The sequence below is a fragment of the Bos mutus genome, chromosome 12 (assembly GCF_027580195.1).
Source record: "Bos mutus isolate GX-2022 chromosome 12, NWIPB_WYAK_1.1, whole genome shotgun sequence".
Taxonomy (NCBI): Eukaryota; Metazoa; Chordata; class Mammalia; order Artiodactyla; family Bovidae; genus Bos; species Bos mutus.
In genome coordinates this window covers 16,044,673-16,056,726 of record NC_091628.1, presented here as the reverse complement: position 1 = coordinate 16,056,726, position 12,054 = coordinate 16,044,673, and the positions used below count along the sequence as shown (strand labels likewise).

The 12,054-nt window shown below is 35.4% G+C and overlaps 1 protein-coding gene across 5 annotated transcripts in view; it reads left to right on the top strand.

Moving 5' to 3' along the window:
• ZC3H13 (zinc finger CCCH-type containing 13) overlaps positions 1 to 12,054 on the top strand; it is a 102,358-nt gene that overhangs the window by 31,418 nt on the left and 58,886 nt on the right. For all 5 annotated transcript variants that reach the window (XM_005896746.3, XM_070380278.1, XM_070380277.1 and 2 more), the window contains exons 6-7: positions 8,759 to 8,898; positions 10,176 to 10,336. In XM_005896746.3, the coding sequence (XP_005896808.1) occupies positions 8,759 to 8,898; positions 10,176 to 10,336 (301 nt within the window). The remainder of the gene's footprint in view (positions 1 to 8,758; positions 8,899 to 10,175; positions 10,337 to 12,054) is intronic.

Here is a 12,054-nt window from a genome sequence, read left to right as displayed (position 1 = left end):
CCACCCCATGAGTGTTCTGCCTTCTCTTCTGTGATCTAGAAGTTGAGCACTATAGTCTCACACTACCAAATACAGAGAGAGGGAACTCACATCTGTAGTTACACTGAGCATTTTAATATGATTTATATAATTATTTTAGTAATTCAGCTTTGTTACTCTACTGTAGTTGACAAAACTAAAGACTTTAGAATGTAACTTGCTTCCTCATCAGATAGCCAAAAACTTAGTCCAGGGGCTAGGAAATTATAGCTTGTGGACCAACCACCTGTTTTTGCAGTAGAATTTTATTGGAGAACAGCCATGTCCGTTGGTTACGTATTTTCTGTGACTGCTTTTGAGCTGCAGTAGATGAGTTGAATATGTGTGACAGCCAAGAGACTGCAAACCTAAACTATTTACTATAATATTTAAGAAATATCCCTGAAAACTTATAGACTAATACTTGAAAAGTACCTTAAGAGTTCAGTTCAATTGCTCAGTCGAGTCCGACTCTTTGCAACCCCATGAAATGCAGCACGGCAGGCCTCCCTGTCCATCACCAACTCCCGGAGTCCAGCCAAACCCATGTCCATCGAGTCGGTGATGCCATCCAACCATCTCATCCTCTGTCATCCCCTTCTCTTTCTGCCCTCAATCCCTCCCAGCATCAGGATCTTTTCCAATGAGTCAGCTCTTCGCATCAAGCCAAAGTACTGGAGTTTCAGCTTCAACATCAGTCCTTCCAATGAACATCCAGGACTGATCTCCTTTAGGATGGACTGGGTGGATCTCCTTGCAGTCCAAGGGACTCTCAAGAGTCTTCTCCAACACCACAGTTCAAGAGCATCAATTCTTTGGTGCTCAGCTTTCTTCACAGTCCAACTCTTACATCCATACATGACCACTGGAAAAACCATAGCCTTGACTAGACGGACCTTTGTTGGCAAAGTAATGTCTCTGCTTTTTAATATGCTATCTAGGTTGGTCATAACTTTCCTTCGAAGGAGTAAGCATCTTTTAATTTCATAGCTGCAGTCACCATCTGCAGTGATTTTGGAGCCCAGGAAAATAAAGTCAGCCACTGTTTCCCCATCTGTTTGCCATGAAGTGATGGGACCGGATGCCATAATCTTAGTTTTCTGAATGTTGAGCTTTAAGCCAACTTTTTCACTCTCCTCTTTCACTTTGATCAAGAGGCTCTTTAGTTCTTCTTCATTTTCTGCCATAAGGGTGGTGTCATCTGCATATCTGAGGTTATTGATATTTCTCCCTGCAATCTTGATTCCAGCTTGTGCTTCCTCCAGCCCAGCGTTTCTCATGATGTACTCTGCATGTAAGTTAAATAAATAAGCAGGGTGACAGTATACAGCCTTGACGTACTCCTTTTCCTATTTGGAACCAGTCTGTTGTTCCATGTCCAGTTCTAACTATTGCTTCCTAACCTGCATACAGGTTTCTCAAGAGGCAAGTCAGGTGGTCTGGGATTCCCATCTCTTTCAGAATTTTCCACAGTTTATTGTGATCCACACAGTCCAAGGCTTTGGCATAGTCAATAAAGCAGAAATAGATGTTTTACTGGAACTCTCTTGCTTTTTTGATGATCCAGCGGATGTTGGCAATTTGATCTCTGGTTCCTCTGCCTTTTCTAAAACCAGCTTGAACATCTGGAAGTTCACGGTTCACGTATTGCTGAAGCCTGGCTTGGAGAATTTTGAGCATTACTTTGCTAGAGTGTGAGATGAGTGCAATTGTGCAATAGTTTGAGCATTCTTTGGCATTGCCTTTCTTTGGGATTGGAATGAAAACTGACCTTTTCCAGTCCTGTGGCCACTGCTGAGTTTTCCAAATTTGCTGACATATTGAGTGCAACACTTTCACATCATCATCTTTTAGGATTTAAAATAGCTCAGCTGGAATTTCATCACCTCCACTAGCTCCAGCAATTTGAACATTAGTACTTTTTAAGGAAATCCATTTCATCTTTATACAGTATTGTCTGTTAAAAAGTTGCTTCTAAGAATAGGAAACTTCTCTATTAGTTCATTGGGATTTCAAAAGTAACAGTAATACCTCCTACAGAATAGCAGTAAATATTCCAAACCTTGACTGTTCAAAAATGGCTTTTTCTAAATTCTAAGGGATTAACGCTTAAGATTTTCCTTCTCATTTTAATTATTTTTTTGAAAAAAGCATTCTGAAATACATTGGATACTTATTTTTAAAAATAGAAACTTCTGTATTTCCATTACAGTAGTACATCCTAATTGTTGAATATTTTAATGGTTCAGAAAAGCCTAGGTCAGTTTGCTCCTTTTTTCATAGTAGCTCTTTCGAACCCTATCCTTAAATCTCCACCCTTCCAAGCCCTTTCTCCTGCTTGCTATTTATAACACACAAATAATGTAACTCTTTATCCACAGACTCTCTTAGCTTCCTGCCAGCACATCTGTAAACTAGTTTTTATTCACTAAAGTTTTTAAATTTCCTTCGTGTTCTTAATAAGAGGCTTAATATAGGTTAGAGTCCCCTGATTTCCTTCCACCTCTGCAATCTTATTCATTTATCTTACATTCTGTTTTTTAGCTTTAAGATCCATCTTGGCACATTTTCTCTTTTCACCATATTATTTTTAGTCATTTCCTTGTTTATTCCCACTTTACAGCTAAATTGTACCTTTTCACTTCATGTTTATTCCGTCTTCTGATGCGCATCTTCACTAAAACTGCTCTTTAAGGTCACAGTAACCTCCTTTTTACTAAATAAATGAAGACATACTTGTCCCTCTCTCCTGTAATCTTCCTGCAGCATGTGACACATCCCATAACCTTTCTTCTTGAAACACTTTCCCCTTGGCATCCATATGTCACTCGTGGGGTTTTCTGTCTTCCTCTTCAAACTCTGGCCTTCCAGAGGCCCCTTGTGTGCTATCTATCCCTTCCCAACGCTTTGCTCTAGACTCATCTTTAAAAAAACTAAACTGATTTTTACTGCAAGAGCCTTTTATATGTAAAATTCTTTTAAAAGGTGAGTAAATGTCTTTTATAGTACTTTTACATACAAAATATTCACATGGCTGTTTCTTAGGTTTTCTTTTGATTTTAAAACTCATAGGTTCTGATTATTATAAATCGCTGTGGTTTAAAAGTTTCTGTCAGCAGATGAATGGATAAGAAAGCTATGGTACATATACACAATGGAGTATTACTCAGCCATTAAAAAGAATACATTTGAAGCAGTTCTAATGAGGTGGATGAAACTGGAGCCTATTATACAGAGTGAAGTAAGCCAGAAAGAAAAACACCAATATAGTATACTAATGCATATATATGGAATTTAGAAAGATGGTAACAATAACCCTGTGTACGAGACAGCAAAAGAAACACTGATGTATAGAACAGTCTTATGGACTCTGTGGGAGAGGGAGAGGGTGGGAAGATTTGGGAGAATGGCATTGAAACATGTAAAATATCATGTATGAAACGAGTTGCCAGTCCAGGTTCAATGCATGATATTGGATGCTTGGGGCTAGTGCACTGGGACGACCCAGAGGGATGGTATGGGGAGGGAGGAGGGAGGAGGGTTCAGGATGGGGAACACATGTATACCTGTGGCGGATTCATTTTGATATTTGGCAAAACTAATACAATTTTGTAAAGTTTAAAAATAAAATAAATAAATAAAAGTTTCTGTTTGAAGAAATGTTGAAGCATAGAGTTAGAGAGTGGACTGACCTCATTTAATGTGCTTACCTTCTGCATTTTCAATCTAAATAGCAATTTTAGCTAGACTCAGAAGAAGTTTGGTCTGTATGAGTAGTTCCCAAACATTTTGGTCTCAGGACACTTGTTGCTCTTTTTAAGGACCCTGGAGGGCTTTTCTTGTTGTGGATTATCTGCTTCAGTAGTTTCCATTTTAGAAGTTAGTGGTTAAGAAGTTTACTTTAAGAAGTTAGAATGATTTGGAAAAACATTTAAAACATTGCCACCTCCTCCAATTTTTATTTTTGCTTTGCAAAGCATGGCTGTTTTCCATAAAACTGACAGTAGTAAATCTAGCATACAGTTTTATGGAAAACAGCCATGCTTTGCAAAGCAAAAATAAAAATTGGAGGAGGTGGCAATGTTTTAAATGTTTTTGCAAATCGTTTTAACTTCTTAAAGTAAACTTCTTAACCACCTTAATGAAAGATACCTAGATTTTTGTGTCTTCTTCTGGATTCAGTCTGTTAATGATATCACATATCATGTGACACCTGGAAAATGCCACAATATACTCTAGAGATTGAGTGGACCAGGCAAATAGTGTAGAATTATGGAAATACTTTTGATCTTCTGGAACTCCAGAAATTGTCTTGGGGATCTCAGGGAGTCCTCATACTGCTCTTTGAGACCCACTTGTCTTTAGAAGCTGCTTTAAAAATTTTTAATTGTTTCCCCTTCCCACTTTCCAAAACTTTTTTCCCCCTCACTTTCAGTTTTTCTCTCCAGATGAAATCATGCTCCCAGGGCATCATTAACATCTACATATTAATGACTCCAATATGTAGAGCTCTTAATTGAGGCATTACCAATTAGATATCTCTACCTGAGTTCCATATCTTAAAGGCACCAGTTTTCCTACTGGTTTCCCGAAAGTCTAAAGGTCATTATTGAGAGTCCTTCTGATCAACCCAGACACTTAAGATAAATCTAAACATTTCTATCTGTTGAGTGTCTTTCAAAACCACCTGTTTCTCTAAATTATTAGTACTAATATTCTAGTTCTTAAGATACTTATTTGTTGGCTATAAGTGTGTTTTACAAATAATTCTCTAACCTCATGCGTTGAGGTTAGTCTTGTCTTCTAAATCATTCTCCACTTGAACCCCAGACTAATCTTCACAAAAGATTTCTTTTTATTAAAGTATAATAATAACTTTCAGAAGAGTACATGATTCATGTGTACAACTTACTGAATTTTCACCAATAGAACAGGCTTGTGTAAGCAGCACACATCAATACATATAAAATTACTCATATCCCATAAGCCCCTTCGTACTCCCTTTTTTCAGTCACTACTTTCCCAGCCTCCACCTCCTGAAGGTACTTGCTGTCTTGATTTTTACTACCATGGGTTAGTTTTGTCTGTTTTTGAAGTCTACATAAATGAAATCTTTAGCATGTACTCTTTCTATACTTAGCCAAAACTATATGTTTGTGAGATTTTTGAACATAGTTATAGTTCATTAATTCTTATTGGTATATAGTAGTTCATTGTATGAGTATACCATAACTTATTCATTTTTCTGTCAATAAACATTTGGTTAATTTCTAGTTTGGGGCTATTTTGAATAAGTTGCTACTCCTAATCATACCTTTGATAAACATGTACTCATTTCTCTTGAGTTTATGTTTGGGAGTAGGATTGTTGGGCCATTGAGTCTACATATGTTCATCTTCAGTAGATAATGTCAAGTCAAAAATAGTTCTCCTTTCTATGGTATTTTTTGCCTTTTTCATCATAATCATTCTAGAGATAGGTGGTTGTTTCTTACTATGGTGATTTTAGTGTACATTTCCCTAATGAGTAATAAGTTGACAGTTTTCTCACATTTACTGGCCACTGTACCACCTGTTTTGTAAACTCTATAGACTTTTGCCTACTTCTTTATTGTTACTGCTTTTTTTGATTGTTGAATTTTCTTTATATTGGAGAAGGAAATGGCAACCCACTCCAGTATTCTTGCTTGGAGAATCCCATGGACAGAGGAGCCTGGCAGGCTACAGTCCATAGGGTCACGAAGAGTCGGACATGACTGAGGCACACAGCACGTTGTTTATATAGTCTGAATATGAAATCTCTTAATCAGTATACATATTATACATATCTTCTCTCACTCTGTGAGTTAGAGTGAACTTCTAAAAGAATAAATTAGTTCATTTCACTCCCCTGTTTAAAATTCTCTGATTTCCCATTGCCTACAGGATCAAATATAGATTCTTATGTACCTGTAAAACTTTTCATCATCCCAGTTGTTTTATGTATTTCCAGCTCCCATTCCCCAAGTGGTTATTTTTTGTTTGGTTCTCTAAACTTACCATATTTGTTTACTACAAAATACAATGCAGTAATATAAAAAGCAAAAGTACCATTGTAGTAGAAGAGAAAATGTATGAACATATTTAGGAAATCTTGGAGGTATGTACATTCTCCTAAAATAAGCATAAAATGCAGAATCCATAAAATATTTGATTGTATAAGGATTTAAAATTTTGTATCTAACTAAACATAGACGTCATCTATTAAAAATAGATCACAAAAGAAAATATTTGACATGTCATGTGTAGGCATATAGTAAAAACACTGTATTAACATATAATGAACTTCCACAAATACATGAGGGCAAAAAATAAAAAAATTGAATATGTGATTCATAGTGGAAATAGAAATGGCCAGTAAATGCTCAGCTTTACTATAGGGAAATACTGGTGAAAATAGATAACATTCTTCACCCATCATACTGGAAGAAGTGAGAGATAATTAAGTTAATTAAATTAAAATAATTTAATAATAAATTAAAATAATTAAAATAAAAATGAAAATAATTTTTAAATAATAAAAAATATTATCTCACTAATATTATCAAGTGGAAGCTTACTTTGGTAAATCTGTTTCTGAGTATGAAAGTGGGGTCTCTTAGTCATGTCCGACTCTTTGTGACCCCATGGACTATAGCCCACCAGGCTTCTATGTCCATGGAATTCTCCGGGCAAGAATACTGGATTGGGTTGCCATTCCCTTCTCCAGGGGATCATCCTGACCCAGGGATTGAACTGAGGTCTCCTATATTGCAGATAGATTCTTTACCATCTAAGCCACCAGGGAAGCCCCCAAAATTTCTGAGTATAGTTTGGCAATATTATAAAAATATAATATAAATTATATTAATATAAATATTAATATAATCAAATTCTGAATATATCTGGCAATATACTACTATTTGGCAATAGTATAGTTTGTCAGGAAAAAAAAATATATTGTTTGCCAAACAAACAAGTATAGTTTGGCAAATTAAAAATTACACTTACTCCAGCAAATTTAATTCAAGAAATATGTTCTGAAAAGACAATATTTGCACTTGTAAACCAAAGTAGGTATCACAATGTTCAATGAAGTCTTGTTTATAATAGCAAAATATTGAAAACAAACTAATTGTCAGAAGGAAAATGGTTAAATAAACTATGATATGTTCATATCATGAAATGTGTCGCAGATGTTAAAATGAAGTTGTTTGACCTTGTGTATGACATGGAGAGATCTTTCTGTACGGCAGTGTAGAAGACTATAAATTTAAAGCTTTATTTTTATATCTATTATTAGTTGCAATAGATTTCTAAAAGTAAAATTGTGATATTAAAGGGTATGAATGTTCTTAAGGCTTTTATTCATGGCTATCAAATTATTGTCCAGGCTGGATGTATTAGTTTACATTGCTACCTCCAGAGAATGAACATGGCTTTTATCTGTACCTTTGCCAGTACCAAATATTACCATTAAGGGGGGAAAATGGCTCTTTAGTACATAAAAAAGACTTATTTTTCTATCATCTGCATTTCTTTTTATGAATTGCCTGTTCATGTCCTTTGACCATTTTCCCTTTTAATTAGTAGGAATTCTTTATATATAAAGAATGTCAGTGATGTCCATATTTTTGTGCTTTAAGCAATCAAGTAGGACTCCTTTATCTTTGTTTTTAGTTCTTCATTGTATTTATTTACCCCAGGTTAAGAAATGATGATCTTAAGTGCTAAAAGTGTGACTTGAGAAGGCTCTTCAGTTTGTAAGTGGTCAGTCCCAATGTGGTCAGGTGTTAGGATACCAGTCAGTGAAATTTCCTCCTCTAGGCTTGTTGACATTAATGACAAAGAGATAACAGTGCCAGTTGGCTCTGAAGACATCTATATGCATTTGTAATGAAATAGTCTGTACGTCACTCTTCCTTGTTTTCCCCTCTTTAATCTTCATATTCTTTTCTTTGAAAGGGTAAATAGAAATAGATACATGGTATCAGATCTATTGAAGAGATGGACAGTTCTAATCTAAGGAACTGCTACAAACCACTTACAGTGAAAATGTTATAGATCATTCAGAAATGAGCTCATGTACACATTAGTATTAAAGTTACTTTTAGTAATGATATTAATTTAAAAACAAAACTACAGAAACAGGATTGTACATTTAATATAACCTTAATACTAATGAGTCTTTAAGAAAAGCAGGGAGATAATGAATCACATCATTTACAGTATGAAATATTAAAGGTTTTGGTAGCCTTAATACTTAGAATTTGTAGCTGAGTATTTTAATTATATCTTTTAAAAATTCCATCGAACCAAAAACCCAACCCCCAAACAACCCAAAATGACTTACAGAAAACTAGGAACCTTAAGACTGGTTTTTCATAAAGAAATTAGCTATATCAATTTTAAGTGTTTATAGAAACAGTATGCTACTGTGCTTAATCACTCGGTCGTGTCTGACTCTCTGTCACCCCATGGACTGTAGCCCGCCAGGTTCCTCTGTCCATGGGGATTCTCTCAGCAAGAATACTGGAGTGGATTGCCATGCCCTCCTCCAGGTAGAAACAGTATATTTTTTCTTTATTTTTTAGAAGTGTGTTACTCTTATTAAAGAATCTATGATTTTAATTTGTATAAAAAATAGTTGAAAAAATTGCTATAATTTTTGGTATAGATAACTATAATAGTTTTTGAAAAGTAATGGAATTTTTATTTTAAAGATTCTGACAACGGAGATATTAATTATGATTATGTTCATGAGTTGTCATTGGAAATGAAGCGTCAAAAGATACAGAGGGAATTAATGAAGCTGGAACAAGAAAACATGGAGAAAAGAGAAGAAATTATTATTAAAAAAGAGGTATGCTATTTATTGAAATATGTTAGTAATTAACATCAACATGGATATTGATTGGAGAACTCATTAACTGCTTGCTACATCTAAAATTGTATTGGGATATTGATACTTATACGTGTTAATCAATTAATCTTCACATTACTCTATTAGATAAATAGGGCATATTTTTAATATTAAACAGATAAACAAAACTAAGTTTCTGTTGCCTGGAGTCACCAACTAATGTGAAATGGAACTTGAATCTATATACACCTGATTTTTAGGCCCATGTTATCTCTATAGTGGAGAAGGCAATGGCACCCCACTCCAGTACTCTTGGCTGGAAAATCCCATGGACGGAGGAGCCTGGTAGGCTGCAGTCGTCCATGGGGTCGAGAAGAGTCGGACACGACTGAGCGACTTCACTTTCACTTTTCCCTTTCATGCATTGGAGAAGGAAATGGCAACCCACTCCAGTGTTCTGGCCTGGAGAATCCTAGGGACGGGGGAGCCTGGTGGGCTGCAGATCATGGGGTCGCACAGAGTCGGACACGACTGAAGCGACTTAGCAGTATCTCTATAGAGTACTTGTTTCTTTTCTAAAGAGTAGAAAGAGATAAAATATATTTGAATATAATTTGTGATTTTTCTGAGGAGATTTTGAAATTTCATAATTTTAGTTTGCTTTATTGATACTCATGTTAATAGCTGTGTGGCAGATATAGAAGGGGCTGGAGAACCTGATGCCCCCAGGTGCTGAGCAGAGTTTTGTTTTAGACTGTCTGTGATGAACTTGAACATCCTGCCCCAGCCATGCCAGCTCCAGTCAGTCCTCTCTGCAACCCTGCTGTCGCTTCCCTGTTAACAGTCATAAGCTCCAAATAATAGCCTACAAACTGCCTATGACTTCCCTGGTGGCTCAGATGGTAAAGAGTTTGCCTGCGGTGCAGGAGACCTGGGTTCAGTCCCTGGGTCAGGAAGATCCCCTGGAGAAGGAAATGGCAACCCACTCCAGGATTCTTGCCTGGAGAATCCCATGGACAGAGGAGCCTGGTGGGTTACAGTCCACGGGGTCACAAAGAGTCAGACATGACTGAGCAACTTCACTTTGACTTTTGATATTAATGTTGGGGCAGTTAGGGTATTGGTTAACAGTATAGGTTTAGAAGCCAGGCTGATAGTAATGTCTGGTGGCTGTCATAACACTTAATGTTTTATCTGAAGTTTGTTGTTGTTGCTTTTTGTCTGATTGAAGCAACCATGATTGGTATACTTTCTGACTTACTGAATTCTTTTGAAAGGTTTCACCAGAAGTGGTTAGATCAAAGTTGTCTCCGTCACCTTCTCTAAGAAAGTCTAGCAAATCTCCAAAGAGAAAATCAAGCCCTAAGTCATCATCTTCAACTAGCAAGAAAGACAGGAAGACAACTGCAGTTTCCTCTCCATTGTTGGACCAGCAGAGGTCAGTAGGGTGATAAATAGTGCCAGAATAAAATAGCTTTTTCTGACATGATATTCAGAAGAATTACTTAGTAGATTACAAAAGGATACTTTTAAATACATTGAGCATTTCATATAAGCTTTTTTCTTAAAAAAGTATGGAAAGTTTCCACTTAAAATTATAGAGAACGATGAAACAAAGATCTGTGTCATACCTATATATGCTTCAGAACATTTTTTCCCCAAAAAACTAAGCAGGTGTATTTCCTGTCCTTCCCTCTTGAATTTGTTGTTTATGATACTTGTGCATGTGTGTTTATACTTCCATATCGTATTATCTTACAGTATATAATATTTTCATTTATTTAGTCTTAATATAGATATAACTTTTCTTCTGCAATTTACTGTTTTACTTAGCTTTTTTTTTTTTGCAGTTTTTTACATTTACCTATGTTGATATATATATAGCCATAGTTCTTGCATATTAATATATATATTTACTTTTTTGTTATTGAACATTTACGTCATTTCCAGGTTTTAGTTATTACAAATTATGCACAGTGAACAACATTCTTCTGTCTCCTGGTGTATGAAGCAGTATGAATGCATTTTTTAGAATTGTTGTAGTAGCCAGTTGAAAGAATAAGGATAGAAATAAATTATACTGGAGGGTTGAAAATAAGGCAGGAGATAGTTTTCCATATAGTGTCATCTGTACTCTTTAAATTTGATTTCAATTAAAGGGCATACAGTAACTTATTATTTAAGAACAAGGCTAAACCTTTTCTCAATATTTGACCAGTTGGTAGATGTCTGTATGATCCTATAATGAAATTTATATTCTAGTTTCTGGAGGCTTTAACCCTATTCTAGACTTCATTTACTTCTTGCCTAGTTTATTATTAATATATCATCCTACAAACTATATTTACTTTATCTAGGGTCCATTCCTTCACACATGTAAACATATTCATTCAGCTGCCATAACCGTTCACTTTACAAATGTTGTAAGAGTTATCTTAAAAGAAAAATTCCTATTAATTTATTACGCCATTGAAAAACTCAGTAGTTTTCCATTCTGTTGAATGAAATTCAGATTTTTTAGAAGGGAATTCATACATTGATCTTCTCAGTCTTGTCCATATTTTTGTCCAATGTTCCTCCTACACTCGTCATCTTTAGTCCTTCAGTGTCTAGCTCAAATTCTGTCTTTCCATTAAGATTTCACATTTCTCCTTACTGAACATAATTTCTGCTCCCTTTGTATATCTATCAGATTTTATTTATACCTTTTGCATAATACTAGCTGCTATTTCTATTATTATATTTTAGCTGTGGCATACATGTTTTACAACTTCTATTAAACTTAAGCTCCCTGAAGACTGGCATCTTGATGGTTCACTATTCTGTCTTTCATAGTACCTACTCTTCAAAGAGCTTTGTGCTGTAATAAGACACTTTGTAAAGCAGGCTTAATTCTCTCCTTTGCTCCTGGAATTGAGTAAAGGGATATGAAAGAAGTCAAACTACAGAGTGATACTATTTAACCCACCTGCTCTTTTTCCTTTTAACTAACCAATTATATAAATTCCCCTAATTCCATTTATTTCCCCCCCAAAACCCAGCATGCCAGAAATACTCCTTTTTATTTTCTTATCCGTGTTTATGAAATCTTCAGTATTTAATCTCTTCATAGAAAGTTTTGATACCTATTTAGTTGAAGGGTTAGTTTCATTCTGT